The 22,592-nt window shown below is 44.8% G+C and overlaps 2 protein-coding genes across 3 annotated transcripts in view; both read left to right on the top strand.

Moving 5' to 3' along the window:
- The first annotated feature begins 158 nt into the window (after positions 1-158).
- Positions 159-11,723, top strand: LOC114003482 (nucleolar RNA helicase 2-like). 2 transcript variants are annotated; one of them, XM_027750496.2, is made up of 15 exons: positions 159-291; positions 729-995; positions 1,649-1,724; positions 2,410-2,588; positions 4,099-4,216; positions 5,072-5,257; positions 5,825-5,970; positions 6,627-6,776; positions 7,276-7,437; positions 8,155-8,274; positions 9,070-9,143; positions 9,337-9,496; positions 9,826-9,960; positions 10,349-10,393; positions 11,119-11,723. In XM_027750496.2, the coding sequence occupies exons 1-15, from the start codon at positions 187-189 to the stop codon at positions 11,344-11,346; spliced, it is 2,151 nt and encodes a 716-aa protein (XP_027606297.1). In that variant the 5' UTR covers positions 159-186; the 3' UTR covers positions 11,347-11,723. The 2 variants fall into 2 exon arrangements, with proteins under 2 accessions (XP_027606297.1, XP_027606295.1); XM_027750494.2 differs by having other exon boundaries at positions 726-995.
- Positions 11,724-12,822: 1,099 nt separating this feature from the next.
- The window catches only part of LOC114003483 (nucleolar RNA helicase 2-like), a 12,950-nt gene continuing 3,180 nt past the window's right edge, over positions 12,823-22,592 (top strand). Inside the window, exons 1-12 of the mRNA XM_039386742.1 lie at positions 12,823-13,191; positions 13,320-13,583; positions 14,692-14,767; positions 15,746-15,924; positions 16,796-16,913; positions 17,125-17,310; positions 17,652-17,797; positions 18,040-18,189; positions 20,275-20,436; positions 20,974-21,093; positions 21,576-21,649; positions 22,374-22,533. Of these exons, the coding sequence (XP_039242676.1) occupies positions 12,823-13,191; positions 13,320-13,583; positions 14,692-14,767; positions 15,746-15,924; positions 16,796-16,913; positions 17,125-17,310; positions 17,652-17,797; positions 18,040-18,189; positions 20,275-20,436; positions 20,974-21,093; positions 21,576-21,649; positions 22,374-22,533 (2,004 nt within the window). The remainder of the gene's footprint in view (positions 13,192-13,319; positions 13,584-14,691; positions 14,768-15,745; positions 15,925-16,795; positions 16,914-17,124; positions 17,311-17,651; positions 17,798-18,039; positions 18,190-20,274; positions 20,437-20,973; positions 21,094-21,575; positions 21,650-22,373; positions 22,534-22,592) is intronic.

Below are 22,592 nucleotides of genomic sequence, written 5' to 3'. Positions count from 1 at the left end.
CCCGGGGCACGCCGGGAATTGTGGTCCCGCCGAGGGGACCGCGGGCGATTGGCTGTCGGGCGGAGAGGCCCCGCCCCCGCGCCGCCGGATCGGCCGGCGATTGGCTGTGGGCGCGGCGGCCGCTCGGAGCGTGAGGCGCGGCTGGCGCGCGGCGGGTGCGGAGCGCGGCGTGGCGGAGCGGCGGCGATGCCCGAGGCCACGCGGTGCGGCAGCGGCAGCGGGGCCGAGTCGGGCTCCGACTGCTCCATGGACACGGAGGCGGCCCTGGAGAGCGGTAGCCGGCGGCACAAGGTACCGGGGAAGGGCTCCGGGAGCGGCCCGGCCGCGGCCGCGCGCTGGGGCCGGTGCCCGGCGGGCCTGGCCTCGGGCCGCGGCCGCCCCGCGCCGCCCGTGCCGTGGGCCGGGCGCGGGAGGCACGGCGGGGCCGCGGGCCGGGCCGGGGCCGGGCGCCACGTGCGCGGGCGGGCCAGGCCGCGGCCCCGCCGCCCGTGCTGGGCCCGGCGGGAGCCCACGGAGCGCTTCCCCCGAGCGCCGGGGCCCGGGCGCCTCGTGGGGGGAACGCGTCTCTGCTCGGCGGCGGGCGGGGGCTGCTGCCCTCTACCTGTTCCCCCCCTCGGCAGTAACTAGAACGTGCGCTCCAAGGTTTAACTGTTCCGCGCCCTCTTCCCTGTTCCCTGTCTTTGGATCCACGAGCGCGTGTTTTCATTTGCTCTGTGCCTTGCCAGAAGGAGAAGAAAGAGAAGAAGTCTAAACGCCGGGACAAGTTTCAGAGGGGGAAGGCTCCGACAGATGAAAGCGAGGAATCGGATGAGGCTGTTTATACCCCGAAAGTCAAGAAGTCGAAGAGTGTCAGTAAACAGAACGGTCATGCGAGAGAAGAAAGCCTGGAGAAACCGAAATTGTCTTCCTTAAGCAGCAAATCCTCCCGCAAGAGCCGGCACAGCAGTTCTAGCGAGACGTCAAGTGAGAGCGAGAGCGAGAGTGAGCAGGAGCAGGTAAAGCCAGCGATTTGGTTTAGTTAAGTGGTGTGTGCAGCTTTCAACTCCTGTCTTGCAACAAGGCCAGATTTAGAATGGGTTATCCCTTCCCCCCTCCCCCCAATCAGCTGAAAGTGCTGTAAATTATCAGGGTTTAAAGCTTCTTGAATTGTCCATTCCGTTGATTATTTGCAAAAATTTTGAGTTAAGAAAGTCCTGAAGTTCCAGATCAGCACACCAGAGTTTCCTCACTTCAGCAGTCTGTCAGCTTTGGCGGACAGACAGGTTGCAGTGAGATGGAGCTTTGATATGATTCAGCATCGTTAGATATGAGTGTTGGGGTGTTCTCTGCAGAGCCAGGAGTTGCACTTGGTGATCCTTGTGGGTGCCTTCCAACTAAGGATATTCTACCGTTCTAATTCAGAGTTTTCGGAGTTTTGGTTTGGGTGTTTTGCATTTACTATGCTGTTAGATATGAAACAGTCTCCACTTACAGATTGCTTGCTAACTTTGTCCAACTTCAAGGTATGATGGTAAATCAAAGAAGGCCCTTTAGCTCTGATGCTGTCACTGAAGTGTGTGACACCAGTGCCTGTGCTGTTACCTTGGATTTACTGACAGTCACTTGATATTCATGTGGAATCTTACCCAAATTATTCTTTACCCAACAGGAGCTGACTGGCGAACAGAAAGAGGGGGCTTTCTCCAATTTTTCTATTTCCAAAGAAACTGTCCAGCTTCTTCAAGGTAAAAAAAGAACCTCAGTGATCTCTGTCATGTGTTTTTATGCCCAACATACTGGACCAGTGATCTCTGAGGTGTGCTCTTCTCGTGCATATGCAAGCAGGGACACTGTGCAGGAGACAGGGATTGCCTGCTCTACGTACACCTTGGAACACAGACTTTCCTGTTTGCAGTGTTGCCCAGCTCAGCCTTTACAGTAGAATTCTAAATGACATAAGCTAAAGGGAAAAAATTAGTGATGTGTGAGAATTTTTCAGTTAAAGGTTATGTTGTTGTGAATAAAGGAAAACCGGTTATATGTAGTATCTTTGATGTTAGGTTGTACATGACTTAGTATGAGTTAAGAGAAGAATAGAAGAGGTTTTGAGATTTGAAACGAAGAGGTTTTCATGGATAGCTGGGGACTATTACAAAAATAAAGGCACAGTCCTCAAAGTCTCCCATAAACACTGATAATTTCATCTGTCCCAGCTGGTACTGTGTGTGGTGATATGAAGTAGAATAAAATGGACAGACCCAGGGCACTTTGCAGATGACCCCTGTAATAAATAAATTGGTGGAGGTGATGATATAATCCTGACTTAGTGTAGAGTTGTTGGAAATGCTGATTGGAATAACTTCCACTGAAGAGTATGAAAGAACACCTGTAAAATGATCATATTAAGGAAATCTCTTGCAATTGTCACAGCTCGAGGAGTGACGTACCTGTTTCCTGTGCAAGTGAAGACCTTCAACCCAGTGTATTCTGGCAAAGATGTCATTGCTCAGGCACGAACTGGAACAGGAAAAACATTCTCTTTTGCCATTCCCTTAATTGAAAAGCTTCAGGGAGAGTCCCAGGAAAGAAGAAGAGGCCGTCCACCCAAGGTAACTGTGCCGAGGTAGAATGCTCGTTTTGCTTTGTCCTGCATCCCAGTGATTCAGATTTTAACCCACTGGAGAAGTTCTTCAGGTTTGTGCAGGGATAAGCCAACCCACAGTAAAGGTTGTTTGAAATCTGTGTTCACCGGGCTTTGCCTGTGCCCTGTGCTGCCTCACAGCCTCTGCTCAGTGCAGAGCACGACAGCTCTACCCACTTGTCAGTTCCTTGTTCTGCCACAGGGAGACCGAAACCACAGGTGTGCCACGTGTTCCTCTGCAGTTTTGTTCAGTCACCCCACAGGGCCACAGGTTACCGGGTGCTTGTTTTTCTCCCAGGTTAGGAATAGATTAGTTACTAATGGTAACTTGACAACTTGATAAAAGCTGTCTACTTAAACAGGCTTTTTTTTTTAAACATGTAAACAGTGGGTGGTTTTAAAAACAGACTTAGTTTTCACAAGGACCACCGCCAAATGTTGAAGCTTCTGCTCCAGAGAATGCAGATTTGTTATGATCTGTGTGCATTCTGCCAGTGTGGTTTAAAAACCTCGTGTGGTTTTTCTCTGAACTCTTACGATGCCTCCTAAACGAGACAGGCCAAGGCTCATGGTGTCCCCATTAATAATTTCTGTCAGTTTATTTCATCTTGTCACCCTTCTCATAGATTACCTGAGGTGCATTCCAAAAGTAGTACCAGCAGTTTTAGATGCATCTGCCCATCATGTTGGCTGGCTGACTGAGAACGCTGTCCCTAGATTTGGCAGTCCTTTAAGGAAAGGAAAGCTTTCAGGGAGCCTTCAAAAAGATTTCAGGCCTCACTCTACCATAATACACTACTATTTTCTTTTTTGGTAATGGTTTGAATTTTGAAAGAATTACCAGGATAAAGATTTTAAGGTTCCTTTTGTGAAGCCACTGATGCCAGGTTTGAGAGCAGTACTTCCATCTCATGTTAAGCTGAATTAGTTACATGCCTGCAGTGAGGCCTGTGTACTGGAGAGAGGAGAATTCCTTGGGTGCTTCTGCAGGGATGTGTTTTAGCACTGAACACAGCTCTGCAGGTGGAACATGATTCCCTGAGTCACAGGGAAGCCAAGGGACAGCTGATGGCTCTTCCTTACATCTTCTCACAGGACTGTGGGTCATTACTGAGCGGGTGTAAAAGCCTTGTATTACCCAGATCCTTCAGTCTTGTACTCAAACAGCAGCCTTGTAGAGGGAGGCTTGTAGCTCCTGATCTGTTCAGGAGCTAAACTTAAGTAAGATTTAAGTATCTCCTACCCAATTTAAAAAGAAGTTAGCCTGTCCCAAATGAGTATGTTTTGAAGGAGTTTAATGATGTTACATGAGGCTCAAGCAGCGTGTTTCTCCAACCTTTGCTTAAGTGACTATTTAAACTAGATTTTTTTTATTTTAATTTTGTAAATGGTCAGGTCTAAATCGATGATTAGAAGTCTAGTGATTTCTTGGCAGAAGCCATGCTGAGAGAACATCTATTTGTCTTTCTTCTATGTAGGTTCTAGTTCTTTGTCCAACAAGAGAGCTGGCAAATCAGGTTGCCAAAGATTTCAAGGACATCACAAGGAAGCTGACAGTAGCTTGTTTTTATGGAGGAACTCCATATAATGGACAAAGTAAGTGACACTTAGGACGAGTAATTGAAATGTTGATTGACTGACATTTAAGAAATACATTTGGGTCTTTCCAAGCACACACTTTTAGCTCAAGAGCTGGAGACTATTAATGGGGAATTCAGTAGCTCAAAATGTATCTTATGGAGATAAATAGCTCTGGCTATCAGTTATATTCTTGGTGTTGCTTATCTGCTCATGTACCTCAAATTAAAGTGAAAGAGATTATACTGTGTGTATAATCTGGGTTTAGGGTCTTGTAAACACATTTTCTTTAAAAAATATTTGGTCTTAGAGCTGTGAGTGGGTATGTGGTTTGTCATGTGATAAGGAATATCTAGAGGATTTGTAAAGTGGAGAAGGAGTTGTTGTGACGGCGTAATTTACTGTCTTGGTGGTTGTAAACAAGGAATGAGAATAAGCTCTTTCCTTGTGTTATATCTTGGGATGTTAGGGATGAATTTTTTTTCTACTACAGAACCTCAGGAAGGAGCTGAGTTCAGTAATTTGGATAGTTAAATAAGTAAATTTCTTAAAAGTTTCCAATTAAGGTAGACAATGTGGGAAGAGTGAACTATTTCTAAAGAATATTAAAAAACGCTCATTGTTTGCTACTCTTTAAATCATGGGGAGAGGGAAGGTAGGTGATTTTTTTTTTTAATTCAGGAGGAGCAGTAGATTTTCTACCTTAGCTTTTCTTGCCAGATTTTCTCTTCCTGTTCATTTGTTCCCATATTTTTAAGGAGAGCACCTAGGAATGGTTTAAGAAGGTGTTTCATTGTTAGCTACCATGTGTTACTAATGTGCAGAGTGCTCCCTGGTTCACTGCTGGCTCCTCTCCTCTTTCCTGTTTACCAGTTGATCTCATGAGAAGTGGCATTGACATTTTGGTTGGGACACCTGGTCGTATCAAAGACCATCTTCAGAATGGCAAACTGGACCTTACCAAGGTGAAACACGTTGTGCTTGATGAAGTTGACCAGATGCTGGACATGGGGTTTGCTGAGCAAGTGGAAGACATTCTACGAGTTGCATACAAGAAGGGTAATCTCAATATTTAAACAAATAGTAGAAAATAATTTAGTTTGCTAAATAATTTAGTTTAGTAAATAATTTAGTTTGCTAAAATTCAGGTGTATTTTTGTGAAAGTGGTAAGGTGGCTTTGTTTAGAAATGACTGTATATTATATGTTGTTAATGCAGTTCATGAGGAAGAAACGTGAAAGTGGGAATCATTCACAGAACCTTTGCAAAGCTTGAAGTCCAGTACCTGGGGGCTTGTAAATAACTGTCTTTGACATCTATCTTTAAGTTGTACTTGGACTTGTTCTAATTAAAACAAATTAACTTTTCACCTATTACACTGCTTGAAAACAGATTGGATTTTTTGGTCATAGTAACTTTTTCCTAATCTGGAAAATATTTGGACTTCCTAGAGTGTTTTTTCTCCAGATGTCGATAATGCGTGAATTTAAAGAACTGAACTGCCTTCTTTATTTTATGTACTGACATTTAAACTTGGGTTTTTAATCACCCATGTAATCAACTTGTGTGCATCTGTGAGACGAAATGTATGAAGTTTGTGAAACATTGTTCTGGTTTTTTTTTAAGATTCTGAAGACAATCCCCAGACACTGCTGTTTTCTGCAACTTGCCCACACTGGGTGTATGATGTGGCCAAGAAATACATGAAGTCTAGATATGAACAGGTTGACCTTATTGGGAAAAGAACCCAAAAGGCTGCTACAACAGTAGAAGTGAGTAATCTTGTCTAACATGGAATGTTCTCAGGCTTTTACCTCATTTTTTTTATGCTTCAGAAGGTGCATCATCAGAATGATGTTGGAAGTTGTTTTGAGCACGTGTTTTTAAGCATAAGGCACATTACTGCCTAGTCAGGTGTTTCTGGGTTTAGGATATGCCTCTCTTCTCCCAGCATCCGGTAACCATATACACTCTCACATGCAGTGAGGATTTGGTTGTCGGTTCTGTATCTGGATTTATCTGAGTGGGAAGCAAAAGGCACACACATCAACCTGGCTCTTCTAAATCACTGTAGACATCACCGTTGATTTGAGCTATTCTGTATATAGGAGATTTTTTTTTTTTCAAACTTCCTGTAGTGCTCCAGCTCAGTAGGCCCTTGTTGGCTGTGCAGTGAATTCCATAGCAAGGAATACTATCCATATGTGCCTGATTTCCTCTTACTGTAGTTATTTTACTGACCATTAGACTAGTTGTGGTGGACATAAGAGCCCTGTGAATTTTGCATGTTAAAGGAACATGAGTTAGCACGTTTCCCCATCAGGAAACTGTATAACTCTTTACCATTTCTGTATTTTACAGTTTCAAATGTATTTTAAAAGACTCTTATGTTTTTATGTAAGCTAAGCACTGGAATTCTTCTCCACAGCATTTGGCAATAGAGTGTCACTGGTCTCAGAGAGCTGCAGTTATTGGGGATGTCATCCAGGTCTACAGTGGCAGCCACGGGAGGACCATTGTGTTCTGTGAGACCAAAAAGGAAGCAAATGAACTGGCTCTGAATGCTTCCATCAAACAGGTATTTCATCATCTGTATTAAGTAACAAAACCTGTCAGAGGTGTTGATCAGCCCTATGTTGATAGCAGACCTATGCTGAGTAGGTTTTAAAGAGAGTTTCAGAGTGGATAAGGCAGGCTTTTGCAGGTGGTCAGATGGGATTTTAGTCTTTCTCTCTGACATTAAACAAAAATTGTAAGTTACTATTTTGAGACAGCCAAGCCTTGCATAGATGGTGTGGATGGCAAGTTAGGGCATAGTTTCCTATGTCACAGTAATTAGACGTGGACACATATTGCAATTCTGTTTTCCTGCTGTTGTTAAGGGCCTTTGAGGGATATGAATAAGAATTACTGAGTAAATATTGTCAGACTCCTAAATATAAACTCTGGTAATTCAGTTCTTCTGTATCTTGCCATAAAGTACTTATCAAATACCAAGGTGTTATATCCAAAACTGACCATAAAATGGAGCACTGTCTTGGATTTTGGTACAGTTTTAAAATAATATTGTTTTTCAGGATTGCCAGTCGTTGCATGGTGACATTCCTCAGAAGCAAAGAGAGATCACACTGAAAGGTTTTAGAAATGGTTCATTTAAAGTTCTGGTTGCAACCAATGTAGCTGCCCGTGGTTTAGATATCCCAGAAGTTGACCTGGTTGTACAAAGCTCACCACCAAAGGTAGGAGACTGTTATGTTGGGTGTGTTGTCATAATTTGTAATGCCATTATCAAGTAGTACATGCTGTCAGCTGATGATATTGCCCACACAGTTTATCGGCATTGCATATAAGGGTGAGAAATGTCCCTAGTAGGTAGAAATAGTTTCTTACAGGAATTTTTGAGAGTCTGTCAGTCTCCAACATGTTTAAAGATGGTCTCCTTAAAATGCCTTTTTAGGAGGCTGTTCAAAGTCTCTCCCTTCAAGGCTGGGTGTGGTGATTGCAAGTCTGGAAGCAGCGGGAGGAATTATTCACTAAGTAGGGGTGTATATGAGGAAGGGACCCCAATAGTGAGAACACTGGCTTAAATTTAAGTGTTTAAAAGAAACAATGTTTCAGTGGATTTGCTATTAATATCACAGTAACCATGCTCACGTTGATGTGCAGAATGGTGAGTGGGATGGTTGTAGAGATACACACGCTCCAAGTGTGTGGTGATGCATAAACAAGTTGATCCATGCTCATGGCTCTGGCTTTCAGACCATCTTTTTTAGAGGATTATGGGAAAGCATATTCGCTTGACATTAGTGAAACTGTTTTTTCATTTAATTCTCTTTAATGCAGTTACTGTGCATTGCTCAGGCTTAAACTACAATAGCTTCTACAAGTTGGGTGGGTGCAATGAGTTGATTAAATGAGAGTGAATTAGGTGACTCACAGGGCTGTCTGTTCTGAAGGATGTGGAGTCCTATATCCATCGTTCCGGGCGCACGGGTCGAGCTGGGCGCACTGGGATCTGCATCTGTTTTTACCAGCGAAAGGAAGAGTACCAGCTGAGACACGTGGAACAAAAAGCGGTACAGTACAGTTTCCTTCTGTCTGCGAGCGCTCTGATGTGATAAGGGTGGCGTGTTAAAGTGTAATGTTTTGTGCAGTGGCTCAGCTACAGAATGCAGCTCCGGAGGCACCCGGTGGAGGTTCGGGTGCCTTGGGGAGTGTGGGTGCACTGTCAGCTGCTGTGGAGCAGGGAGAGCTCTGCACGTGCCCACGCTTTTTCTGCAAACGCCAGTGAGGTTGTCCCTGTGGAAGTGAGGAAAAGCTCACAGGACTAACAGTATAGTGTTCATCCTGGTTGTGATCTGATCGGTGATGTGCACATGTGCAGCTTTACTGGGAAGTGTTACTTGCATTTTTGCACTTTGTGCACTATTCCATATGATAGTTTTCTTGCCAATTAAGTGTTCAGTTGGGATGAGATTGTTTATTGTTGTCACTTAAAACGCAGACTCACATTTACACTAAGGCTCTGTAACTTGTATTAAATCCAAATCAATCAGACTAAAAGTAATAATTTAGAATGTAGGACTTTATTTTCCCCAAGACTCTGCCAAAATGCTCTCTGTTTATTTCAGTTTAAGGTCACTGAATCATTTGAATGGACCTGGTACATAAAAGCCTTTTTAAGTGTTACCCGTTCATGTGTAACCTCAACCTTGCAATTTTCACTAGGAAAAACTGGGAGTTAAAAGGTGAAAATAAGAAAAAAATGATAGGCTTAAATGCTTGTTTTGTTGGAATTCAATACTACTTCTTTAGAACTGACTTACTTATGGTCTGCAATTTTAATTTGTATTTTGCCTTTTAAATTTCAGGGCATTACATTCAAGCGTGTTGGTGTTCCTACTGCAACAGACATAATAAAGGCTTCCAGTAAAGATGCCATGAGGTGTGTTTGGGAACTCGAGTCCTGCTCTATCTCCCTGCCTTCCTCGTTCAGAAGGGCTGTTTGGGTTGCTCTTTGCTGTCTCTCTGAACTTTCTGATCAGTATTAAAGTCTTGGACTACTGTTTTTCTTCTCTTCCAGAGCTCAGTGAATATTAGTGTATACGTTTTTTAATTTTTTTGCTTTAATTACTTAGGTGCCTGGATTCTGTTCCTCAGACAGCTATTGAGTATTTCAGAGAATCTGCTCAGTTGCTGATAAAAGAAAAGGGACCAGTTAACGCTCTGGCTGCAGCTCTGGCCCATATTTCGGGCGCTACTTCCATCGAGCAGCGCTCGCTGCTGAACTCGGATGCGGTAAGGAAGGGTGTATGGCTTAATGTCTGCCTTGGACCTGGAGAAAAACAACACACCTCTGTGTTGTCTAAAGAGACAATTATTGGTCTCCCTAGATTTCGTTTGAGCACTCGACTTGAGCCACTGGGAACTACTGATTTTGTTAAAGCAACAATATAGCGGCTGTAGAGATACGTCCCTGTAACAGTATCTATTTGGCGCTGTAGAGATACGTCCCTGTAACAGTATCTATTTGGCGCTTAAATGTAGATCGGCAGGTCTCTGGTGTGTGATAGATGTGCTGAAGCTGATTCCTCTGACGGAATGGGACATGCCCCCTTTCTTTTTAGGGCTTTGTTACAATGATCCTACGCTGCTCTGAAGAAATAAACAACATGAGCTACGCGTGGCGAAGGCTGCGAGAAGTGCTGGGTGACGATGTCGATCGGAAGGTGAACAGAATGTGTTTCCTCAAGGGAAAAATGGTAAGTTTTTGGTTCGTGTCTCTGATACTGGGCTCTGCTTGTTGCAGTCCTTTCTCAGCAATGGTCAGGGGAGGTATTAGGTGTTTTTCCATATTCCAAGCACTGTTGGTAAGGACAGAACTGCTGGGCCTCAGTCTGTTGTATTAGGACCTGGGGCTCTGCTGCTGTGCTAAGGAGGTAGGATAATGCATGGCTGTGGGGAGAGCAGGACAGCTAAAAGGTATGAGGTGTGTGCTAACTGAATGACAAAGCAGAATAGGATTTCTTAGGACATACAGTTCTGATAGTGCCTGGCTGTCAGGTGTAGATTTGTAGGCTCTATGGTTTTTAGTTGCAGTCATTTTAAAAGGCTTGACTTGTATCCATTAAAATTATTCTTTCTTTTTAGGGTGTGTGCTTTGACGTTCCTGCAGCAGACCGAAAAGAAATAGAGGTACATTCATTGCAATTTCTCGGTACAGCAGACTGTAGATGAGACTGGCTGGACTGGGTTAGACTGAAAACATAATGTAACCTGTATCCTGCCTTTTTTAGTGGCAGAAGGGATGGCTTGAAGGAATTTAAGAACAGAACGAGCATACGGTGTTTTTTTCCTGAATGCCTTTCCTAAGGCATTCCCCTGTGGCTTGGGACTTTTACACTGAGTAAAGAGGTGATGTGAAGACTCCACCCCTTGTCACTGCTACTGGATTCATCAGCAGCAAGCTTTGTTCCCATTTTTTTCTGTTTCCTGCCTCCATTTTCACCCAGAATTCTCTCCACAGAAAAGTGAATTCCAGGTTTTCGCTTGGCAGAATTAGTATTCTCATGCCAAAATTCCCTAGACTTCCTATCTTTGCTTCAGGTGTTTCTCTGGTAGTGCATCTCTATACCCTCATGGCCTAGTATTCATTCACTCCTAAAGCAATGTTTGGCTCTGGATTAGAGGGTAACTGAGGGGAGGCTGTGGATTTGTAATCAGTAATAATTATAGTGGTGTTCTTAACAATTATAGGCTTAAAATTTTGAAACCAGTATTGGCTACTTCAGTTAGAGGCTCGAATTCCATATACTGGGTCAGAATTTTACCTTTTCAGTTGAGCAAACCTAACAATTATTACATACCCTGTATTGGCATTCCTAGAATTTAACTTGCTATGTCCAACTTTATTTTGATAGGCAAAATGGGAAGATTCAAAACATTGGCGTTTGTGTGTGGCGACTGAATTACCGGAGTTAGTGGAATCCTCACGAGGAGGAGGAGGAGGAGGAGGAGGTGGAGGAGGAGGAGGAGGAAATGGCCGAAGCTTCTCGAGCTCCAGGAATGGGCGGCGTGGTGGCTCGGGTAGAAACAGATTCAGGGGCAGAGGCCAGAAACGAAGCTTCAGCAGAGCATTTGAACATTAACTTCAACAATCCAGAAAAAAACAGGACTGAAGTATTTTATATATTACATTACACTAGGCAGTTTCTGTGTGTTTGTACCACCGGGGAAAATATTTCATTAAAGTACATTTTTTTTGTCAGTACTACTTTGTTCATAAATAAGATTCTGTTCATTTAAAAAAGAACCCCAAAACAAAAATCCCCCAAAAAGCCCACAAGAAAAAATGAAATGTTTCCTTTGTTTCTCATATTGTTTCTCATATTGCTATTTGAATTTTTCCAGAATATGTCTATTGCATTCAAAACTGTATCCTGGTTCACTGTATAATATATAGATCTTAATTGCTGCTCAAACCTGTACATTTTCTGATAAAATTAAATATTATTTTACAACTTCATATTCTGTTGCATATTTGAAGCATTGTTTTGCAAATGGAGATGCAGGTAGGTGCTGGACTTGGGAGCGTGGCAGCAGGAGCCCCTTGAAGATGAGTCCAGTTTTTTTTTTTTTTTTGGTGGAATCAGAATGAAGCTCTTCTTTCCCTAAAATTATTTTTTTTCAGTTTCTGTCCCAAATTGTGACTGCTTATACAACTGTGGGCAGGAAAGACAGATTCCAAAGCGTGAGGAGGAGCCTTGTGAGGGGAGCCCTGTAAGAGATCCATGAGATGTCCCTGTGCGAGTGTTGCAAAATGTGAAATATGTCAAGATTGTCTTAAGTCAGGATGTTCTTTGATGTGATATCTTTGTATATTTTCAAACCTAACCAGCAAAAAAGGAGACCCAATCAGTGGAACAGATGGCAGTTAGCATCCCTTATTCAAGGTCATCCTGGAACTGACAAGCTTTAGGGATGATGTAAATGAAGATGTTCGTGTATGTCTATGTCTACATTGCTAACTTGGCAAAATACTCAAGGTCCATGTAACCTATAGCTGAATTATGTTCATTATAATACTAAAATTCATGCCCACAAGTCAAAAAGACCCTGCCCAGTTGCAGACCCTTCCCCTGAGCATGTCGAGAAGTTGACTGGGATTACGTTACTGGTGCGGAAATTACTAACCATTTCTAATAGACGGGCTGTGCTTGGAAAGTTACTGGCTGAATTTCTGTGTGTTAATAATGGCGTGGAAAGCCCGGTAGCTGTTCTCGACTTGTGGGATCCCACGGAGCACCCGGGCTTGGGCAGCTCCGAAACAGAGAACCAGTGTGTGTCCGTATCGGCTTGCTGCGCACCGGGGAAAGAACGCGGTTTTGTGGGCGACAAGCGGAGATCCGTGAGGGGAACTCCATGGGCGGGTACCGTGAGGGGAGATCCGTGAGGGAGGTCCCATGAGGGTGTACTGTGAGGGGAGATCCGTGAGGGAGGTCCCATGAAGGCGTACTGTGAGGGGAGATCTGTAAAGAGCCCCGTGCGGGCACCCCGGTGGCGCGGGAGCGGGCGGAAGGGGCCGGCGCGGCGGAAGGGGCGGTCCGGGGCGGTGCGGCGGCTGCATGGGGGCCGTGTGGGGCCAGGCGGCGCGGCTCGGGCTCCCGGCGGCGCGGGCGGCGGCGGCCCCGGCGGGCAGCGGCGCTGGGCGGCTCCGCTGGCTGTGCGGAGCCGGGTCGGCCCCGCTGGTGCTTCTGGCGGCCGCGCTGCCCCGCGGCCCGGCCCGCCCTCCTCACTTCCTGCGCGCCGGGGCGGGGCGCGCGTCCTGGGGCCGCCGAGCCGAGAGCGGCAGCGGGAGCGGCGCGGCCGCCGCGCACCTGCCCGGGGAGCAGCCGCCAGCCATGCCCGCCGCCGAGCCCGAGCACAGCCCCGCCGAGCCGCAGGCGCCTGCTGCCGCCGAGCCGCTGCGCCGCGGCCGCCGCAGGAAGGCCAAGGTGAGAGCACCACGTGCGGCCGCGGGGGCGGCCATTTTGTTCGGGCTTCGAGGGGGCTTGGTGTCAACTCGGGGCGGGCGGGAGCGGGGAGCGGGTTCCTCCGGGTAACGGCGGCTTTCCCGCGGCAGGACGAGGCCGCGGAGAGGAAGGCGAAGCGGCGCGGTAAGGCCGAGGGCGAGCAGGCGCAGCCCGAGGAGAGCGGGCTGGGGAATGGCGACCTCGAGCCGCCCCTGCCCAAGAAGACGAAGAAAATCAAGGAGAACAGCAGCGGTTTGGTGGGAGAGAGCGACGTCGCACAGCACGCCCTGGAATCTTCCCCCACTGCGAGCGACAGCGGGACAGCCCCGGCTGCCCAGGGCGGGGCCGGCGGAGAGCAGGACAGCGACGCCGAGGTAGGGATGCTCTGGCAGCAGAGCCCTGGTCTTGATTAATTAGTGTCCTGCTGGTAGTTAGTGGGCTTAATAGCTGTGTGGAGACTTGAGCTGCGAGGGCTGTGGGAGCGCGAGGCAGCTGTCCTAGGCAGCTTATTCCGCTGTTCCACGCATCGGGAATGCCCAGCATCCTGCCCAGCATCCTGCCCAGCATCCTGCCCAGCATCCTGCCCAGTATCCTGCCTGTTCCTGCGGGGCTGAGTGAGGCGCGGCAGCACATGCACCTACACGTGGGAACTGGCTCTCCACGTGCTTTCCCCCTCGCGGTGGATGCCGAGCCTTTGGAGCAGCGTGTCCTGCAGTGCAGGAGGCTGGATAGCAGCGAGCAGTTTCCATGTGTTCCTCTTCTTCCTGTCGCAGCTTGTTTTGTGTCTCGCAGCATAAAGGTTTCTCCCTGCAGCACGGGCAGTCACCATCCCAGAAGCGTACTTTGTGCTGTGATGGCACTTTCTCTGCTGGCAGGACGTCTGAAGAAGTATTTGGCGAGGTGTCCTGTAGGGGAAGGCTCGGTTATCCTCGTTAATTCCTCTTTCATCTGTGGCATCGCAGATACGTGCAAGGGGGCCCTGCTGGTTGCCTTGCCCTGTGTAGGGCCTTCTGTGGGTAGTTTTGTGTTTCAGGTGGGAACGTGAATCAACAGATTTTGTGCTTTTTGTGTATTGGGTGTAACAATGGATCTTTGAAGTAAAAGCTAAATTGTGAGCTTTAAGTATTTAGTGGTGTTTAAAGTTCAAAGCTCTTTGCATGTTATACTGACTAGGTGTCTTTTAAAAGGAAGTTCTGCTTTACACACTGAATTGTGACACCAAGTATGTTTTGTTGTGGAAAACAGTTTTCTAATGGTTTCAGTTGACCCTAAGTTAAGACTTCTAACAAATAGTTTGCCTTTCCTGATTTGCTGTGCATATATGCACAGGTACCTGCATCAAAAGGGTTTTCTTTTTCTTTTAACAGGAAGGAGGTAGATGGTGAAATTGTGGTGGTAAAAGCACCTATGTAGTGCCTATGTAGGGAATGTTATGTGCTTATCTCTGAGGGCTAATAGATTTTTTTTTTTTAATCCTGTTAGGAGCTGACAGAAGAAGCAAAAGAAGGCGCCTTCTCTAATTTCCCTCTCTCCCAAAACACTATCAACCTTCTCACAGGTTAGTTAACGGGGTAAAAGATATTTCTGTGAATGTTTGCTCAGAATTGCACTCTGTTACCTGCATAAGTAGAAGCCCAAGGGTAGATTGTTCTAAATCATCTTAAATTTATTATGTGGTAAGAATATGCGTATGAGCAGTCACTGTAGACTGAAAAAATCTACTGCTTTTAGTAGGCAAAAAGTTTCTGTTTTGTTCATTTTGAAGTGCCCTAAGGTGAATTTCTTATTCTATGCAGTGATAATTCTTTGATCTACATTTCAGAGACAGGGTTTCTTTTCTTGTCAGCATCATTCCACTTACTGTGTGTCTTTACTTCTCTTCCTCTGTCTGCTCTCTAAAATATTGCTTCTTAAATAAGCTTAATGGAGTTTTGTGTGCGAAGACTATTTGCCTCCTGTGAACGGGTTGTCTGTGATTATTCTCATGCTTTTGGGCGTTTTCATATCTCTTCTCAATTAGTTTTGTAATTGCTGTAGGGTTCTTGTCCTCTGTGTTGGGAAGCTGTGCAATTCTTGTTCCTCAGCCAAAAATTCTCCGTGTTCCTTTACGTTTTCCTTGCTCAAAAGTTTCTCCTGGATATATTGTTTCATTTCCACTGTGCAAAATCTCTTTGAAGTTTTGGAATGTTTTGGAACGAACACCCTCACCTACTCCCCACCTTCAAAACTGAGCTACCACAAAATCTTGGACTGTATCAGACAAAATGTGTTGGGTTTATTTTCCTTTCTCTCCTGTTGTCTTACACCACATATCCCAAAGAAGGCTGTATTTCATTGTGGATACTCAGCTCTGTGTTTGGGAGTGGAATACCTTTTGATCTAGAGCAGGAATAAAATATAAAGATAGCGTTTTTTTTCTAAGTCGCATCTCCTGTTGTGTACAGGATTTGACATGATGTGCCCTATCTATTTGGGCTGTTTATGAGGGCTTCTAATTGTTCAGCTTTTAGTGAAGTCTCTTTCAATTATCTTGTAGCTCGAGGTGTAAAATACCTGTTCCCTGTGCAAGCGAAGACTTTCCAGCCCATATATGATGGCAAAGACGTCATTGCTCAAGCTCGAACGGGAACTGGGAAAACCCTTTCCTTTGCTCTTCCACTGATTGAAAAACTCCAGAGTGTCTCACAGGATGGGAGAAGAGGCCGTGCACCCAAAGTAACTTACCACCTAAGGGTTAACACCAAAACCTGAGAGCATGGGAGGTTTTGAAAGCAGTTTTACTATTGCTTTGGGGATTTCTGCCTCAGTTCACTGAGGTTGTTTCTCACTATAAATTCCATGGTGATAATGGAAGGCTTTTGGGGTTTCCTCCTCCCTTCCCCCATGTGTGGAGGCTCAACAGATGCAATTCCAGAGATGGAATTGGTAACCAGGTGCCAGTGATCAGATATCCTATTCCCATGCAAATGCAGTGTATCATTAGACTGCAGAAATGGTAATAGTGTGCAGACTTGTCACCTCTTTCATCCTTCTGTTTTATTAACTTCAAAGGCAGTGTAAATTTTAAATTCTTATTTTCTGAAGGATTTAAAGAGATAAAATCAGCACTTTATCAGTTCATTCTTAAAATGTTGGGGGAAGGGTAGATACCTGAGGAAGGCAGGCAGGTGGGGAGGGCGGATATATGGCTAGAGTGCATCATGCTGTGTGTCTGTTGAAATCTCACTAGTACAGATTTAGTAACTGCTCTTACCCCTTAATGCTGAACTGCATCTTCATTGCCCTTGTTAACGTTACTGAAGTGTCTTATCTGGCTCTAACTTAAAAAAAAAAAAGGATTGCTGTTCTACATCTCAGTTATCTTGCAGTGCTTTGCCTCGTTTCCTCTTGTTGCCTCTGAGGCTGTCTTGGCAGGCTCCAGGATGCAGGGAATATTGCTGGGATGGTGGGAAGCTGTGGGCACCTCTGCAACAAGTGTAGAATAAAAGTGGTAGTACAAGCTGTTTGACATGAAGTAAACCCTTTTTTCATCCTACACCCTCTCCCAAGTACAGCTGCATTTTTGTCTCTTTTTCACTCCCTGCAGGTGCTGGTTCTTGTTCCAACCAGGGAACTGGCTACTCAGGTAGCCAGAGACTTCAAGAATCTCACAAGGAAACTGTCAGTTGCTTGTTTTTATGGAGGAACTCCATATAAAGAACAGCGTGAGTAACCTCTGTTACTGGATTGGAGTCGACTTTCTCCAAATGCATTCCATGAATAAAACTCTACGTTTCCCCCCCTTAGATTTCACCTCAGATGGGAACTCAAGTGGCATTGCTTTCAAAGGAAGCACAAGTGTTACTGTGTACTGCTGACTTTTTACCATGTTGTCTTTTAGCAGTCTGACACTGTCCTTGTTTTCCTGTCTTCCAGTTGATCTCCTTAGAAGTGGCATTGATATTCTAGTGGGAACTCCTGGGCGGATCAAAGACCACGTCCAGAATAGCAAGCTGGAACTTTCCAGCGTGAAGCATGTTGTTTTGGATGAAGTAGATCACATGTTAGACATGGGCTTTGCTGAACAAGTGGAAGAAATCTTAGGATTTGCTTATAAAAAAGGTAAATTCTGAGATCAGGAGAGGGGACAATGTAGAAAACACAGTTATGCTACTTTAAATAACTGCTGTTGCACCCCCAACTTGAATTCTTTGTGTGATGCTAGTATCAGTCCTCAGAAAAGGGCAAGGTAGAATTGGAAAAGGTTCAAAGCAAGGTGACAGATGGCTGAAGTCTTTGCCTTTGCTGTCTAAAGGATACTTAAAATAATTTCCTTGCTTTTAAGTTTTCTTGTTGCTGACTTAGTGCACATAGAAACCTGTCCATTTGAGAGCAACTGTTGCTTTTCTATCAGTTCTCAAGTGTCAGGATCTGTGTCTGAAATCAATGGCCTTTCCTTCCAGGCTCTGAGAACAACCCTCAGACACTGCTGTTTTCTGCGACTTGTCCGCGGTGGGTTTATGATGTAGCAAAAAAGTACATGAAAGATGAGTATGAACAGATTGACCTGATTGGAAAGAAGACCCAAAGGACAGCCACAACTGTGGAGGTGGGTGATTGTGCTGCAGAGCAGTGCAGGTCCTGAGAGCAAGTGGCCTCAATGAAATGGGTTGTGCATTGACTTTACAAATGCGGGTGTGGAATGACTTTTCACATGATTGACATACAGATTTTGTAAGCAAAGCTTTCATGTGGGGGCAGTAGTGTTTGGAGGCTTAAAAAATTTTTTCTTGGTTCCTGTGCCTGACTGAGATTTAACACAGGTGGTGGTCACGTTTCCTTCCCAAACAGCACTTGGCAATCCAATGTCGGTCCTCTCAGAGAGCAGGAGTCCTTGGGGACATCATCCAGGTCTACAGTGGCAGCCGTGGGCGGACCATTGTCTTCTGTGAGACCAAGAAGGAGGCAAATGAGCTGGCCATGAATGCCTCGCTCAAACAGGTACTGAACGGGGAGCAGGGGTTCGGATGTTCAAGGGTCGGATGCCCTGAAATAAATAGGAGGTTGAACTGTGTGGATGACTTGTTTCCGTGGGTGGTGGTTTTAAGACTTATAAAGCTGTTTCTAAAGGTAAAGCTTTGCAGTTAAAATATTCTCTTGGCTGTGATTATGAAATTATTCCTTTGGCTTTAAAATCATGCAGGACACAATCAGTAGGAAATGTGCAGTTTATGCTGAATAAGCTGGAGGCAGTTGTAGTAAACAGAAGCTAGTGTAGTGCACAGATCCCGTCCTACGTTAGTGTGCTTTCTGGATTCCCATATCTTAATGGCATTTATTCTTTGAACAGTCATTAGGAAAATCCAGCTAAAATGGTAGAATGGAATGTCTTGTTGCCCTTGGAAGGTCCATCGATAGTTTGTTCAGAGCTCAGGTGTATTGAGCAGGTCTTCTATCCTTGCTTTTTTTAAGTGTGGGGGAAAGTGCTGCATATTTTTCAGAGAAAATCCCATTTTATGGGATACTAAATACTGATTTATGGAGAAAGAGCAGTGGTGGGAATACATGGTTTACCCAGTATTAGATAAATGTCACATACCATCCACATTAAAAACTTGCAGCAACAATTTTTGCCTGCTGGCCCTGCTGCTTTCACAGTAAATCCAATCACTTTGTTCTTGGGTCAATGTGTGACATGTTTTTTCTTACACTGGTGAGTTCTGCTTTAGCATGCAACTCATTTGAATTCTGAGCTGGTTGCTTTCCCCTTTCTCCTTGTCAAACTTCAGTCTGTTTCCTCTGCCAGTAAAAGTGGAGGCTGTTCAGATCACCTGTAGAGTTTGGGAATGCCCTGAAAAGTTCACTTAAGCTTCTATGGGTTTTTGAGATGGCTTCCCAGAGAGGGGATGTCATGAATGTGTGTTTTAGGTGGCTTGAAGCATCACTGGCAAAAGCAGGTTTGATGTTAGTGAAAGTGTGACAAAGTCCATTGGCCTGATAGGGTTCACTCTACAACCTAGTGGATGGTTAAAGCACAACAGAGAAAAATAGGACTAAAATCAATCAATCTGAAATGAAGAGAAACTAAAAATGATCTGTGTGGATGTTGGGGGTGAAAAAAAGGGTAAGGATAAAAAGGATTAAGGGAGACATTCCCCTTGAGTCACAAGGTTCAGAGTGGACCCCTTTGCCAAACAGCCCCGGAGGTGACCAGTGGTTTAGGCCTAAAGGTTTTAACAGCACTTAAACAATAGCTTAATTTAAACAGTTTAACAAAAGAGTCACACAGAGTTTATTACAGCCCAACAGTAACTCACTCATAGGCCTAACTTGCTTATGAATTGAACGTGCTTAAGGAGTTCCCCCCGAATTCAGTGGAGCAGGTCCAATGCCTTTGCATCTTCTCAACATGTGAGGGGCTGGGCCTCGAGGGCGTCAGCACAGGATCCAGCATTTGGTGCTGCTCCTCCAAGAATAGCAAACTTGGGGGTCACAAGAGAGCTGGGTTTAGTCATAGTTCTTTTCCATCCTGGCTGCAATTCAGGTCAGTAATAATGAAAATGTCGTTCCACTTGAGTTGTGTTGCAGGCAAGAAAAATAAAGTTTCCAAGGCTGTTCATTACAAAGCAGGAGCTCATTAGGCAGTACAAGTTCCTGGGAACTGAGACAGTGTGTCTGATGAGCTCTGGAGGAGCTCAGCCCAGGTGCTGTTCCTCAAGGCTGAGGCCTAATTAACATCTCTGCAGTCACAGTGCTGCCTGAGGAGGGAGCACCACCACAAGAGAGAGAAGTCTCTTGCTACCTCTTGACAAGCATTGCTTTAGTAACATTGCTTCCAATTGTTCCCGTGGAAGTAAAAGCTGAGGTTGGCCCCCTTGGCACGTCCTAGTGAAAAATTAGGAGTGCTATTGTTCCAGAGAAAGATCAAGCCACAAAGTAAGATACTTTATATTCTTTTGGCATCAGCTCTGTAATTATGTTCTGTTGCTCTACACAGTGTTTTGGGGTTTGTAATTAAATGTCTGTAGATAATATGGCCTAGACTCCCCCTCAAAATGCTTTGTGAATGGTTTGTTACACTGACAGGATGCCCAGTCCTTGCATGGAGACATTCCACAGCAACAGAGAGAAGTTACATTAAAAGGCTTCAGAACCGGTGTGTTTGAAGTTCTGATTGCAACAAATGTAGCTGCCCGTGGTTTGGATATTCCTGAGGTTGACCTTGTTATACAGTGCTCACCACCAAAAGTAAGTCATTAAGGGAAACTAAAATTGTTGGGGGTTTTTTGTGGTGCCAGAGTGGTTGGTTATTTTTCTGGTTCACCAGAAGTATGTTCCGATTCACAAATGAAGTAGGTTTTTCTGTAAATGCCAGACCTAAAATTTCCTAGTTAAACTTTGTGATTTTGAGCTTTGATTAAAGTAAAAGTGTTGGGTTTTGTTTACTCTTGAAAGTTGTAAGATAGGTTTTGACATTGTGTGGTGTAGTTTCATTACAATTATAAAATACTCCTGCTGTCTTTTTCTTCTTCTGAAACTCCAATGGAGCTTTTTATTTAAATAAAATCAAAATGTTTAACAAGGTAATGTTTGTTAAAGCTGAGCAGTGTATTTGGGTGGGGCATTGTACCCAAACCTAGTTGATTTATGTGTAGTTACAAGTTTGGATATAAACACAATGTATCACTTTTTAGGCTTCTGAATTAGAATTTAGCTTGCATTTAATCTGAAATGTCGACAGTTGAATGACATGAGCTTCTCTCCTGTTGATCTGAATTTCTGAAGGATGTTGATTCCTACATCCACCGTTCCGGGCGGACGGGCCGCGCTGGCCGGACCGGCATCTGCATTTGTTTGTTTCAGAGAAGAGAAGAAGATCTTCTGAAACAAGTCGAGCACAAAGCGGTGAGTTCTGCCTCAAACCTCTGCTTAATGAAATTCTTCAGCTCCTACAAGGACCTGGCCACTCTTAGACTCTGTAGCCATGGGCTGCTTGTGAGTCCAGTATGGCACTCATGTCCCATGGGCTGATAGGCCTCAAATGTTGCTGTTGGGTGTTTGTAAATGCTTTTGTATCAACCTGTTCTTGTGTCTCAGGAGTTTTTGCATGTTGGCAATCCTCTGTGGATGGCAGCAGGCAGGCTGGGAATGCATGAGGGAGGAGACCATGCCTTGCATTACAGTTTGCATGTACATTGGAGTAAAGTAGCTCCAGATAAACAAAGCCAGGAACTTAAAAGCTTTATTTTAGCTTTGGAAATAACTTAAATAGAGAGAATATTGATCTCTTAGACAGTAAGTAGAGGTCTTAGTAATGTGACTTAGGTAGGATTGAATTGTAGAGTGCTGAAAACACCTTTAACTGTAATTTGTTTTCTTGATTTCAGGGGATTACATTTAAGCGTGTGGGCGTTCCCTCTGCTACAGATGTAATTAAAGCTTCAAGTAATGATGCCAAAAAGTAAGTTTATTTGCCTGTTCTTAGAAAAGGTCTAAAGATGCTCCTCTAGATACTGTTAATGCAAAGCCTTAAGGGATCAGAGCTGTATGTGGGCATACACATGCAGGCTTCGCCTGTGTTGTTGAAGTCAACTGCTTTGTGAGTAGACATCCTAAGATGGTCTCAGTAAACCTCTGTGTGCTGAACATAGACCTTTTCATAGAACATAATGTTCTCTAAGTTCTTGCAAAAATTAACCTTTGTATCATCAGAAACCAGTAATAGATCAAGGATTTACTGTCACGAGGGGAAACTGATTTTGTCTGCTCAGATGATACAGTAGCAGTATGTTAAGAGCAATACCTGGTATGATGAGGAATTACTCTGCAGTAGTGAGGGTGTTTTAGCCCTGTCCTGTGTTTTTTTGTGTTGTTTTATTCCCAGGGGTTGTGTTTTTTATATTCCATGCATTTCTGTTTATATTTGCTAGCCCATTGGTCAAAATTACATTGAAGTAGATTAAAATAAAAGCAGATGATGGGCATGGTGCTGGGTGCACTGTACTGAGAAAGGGTGGGAGGTGCCAGGGTACCCAAAGGAGCGTTACAGAAGTAGCTGTTCTTAGTTCCCATTTTTTTTTTTGCTTGCCTTTCCCAGAAATAACCAATTTAGGCGATGCCTTAAACACGACTGCACTTCACACCGGCCTTTTCTGATCTCTTCAACTTTTGTTGTCACCATGTAGGTTGCTGGAGGACATTCCTGCTTCTGCAGTCGACTACTTCAGAAAATCTGCTGAAGAGCTCATAGAGGAGAAGGGGGCAGTGGCTGCCCTGGCTGCAGCCCTGGCCCATATTTCAGGGGCAGCTTACATCCAGCAGCGCTCCTTGCTCAACTCCACGGCCGTGAGTGACCGTGCCCCGCGGTTAACGGGAATGGATGTGTGAACTGCTTGTGTCCAGTC

The sequence above is a fragment of the Pipra filicauda genome, unplaced genomic scaffold, assembly GCF_003945595.2.
Source record: "Pipra filicauda isolate LSUMZ 115617 unplaced genomic scaffold, ASM394559v2 scaffold4_size7858003_pilon, whole genome shotgun sequence".
Lineage (NCBI taxonomy): Eukaryota > Metazoa > Chordata > Aves > Passeriformes > Pipridae > Pipra > Pipra filicauda.
The sequence above is the reverse complement of the archived record's forward strand: the minus strand, read 5'-3'. Positions and strand labels throughout refer to the sequence as shown.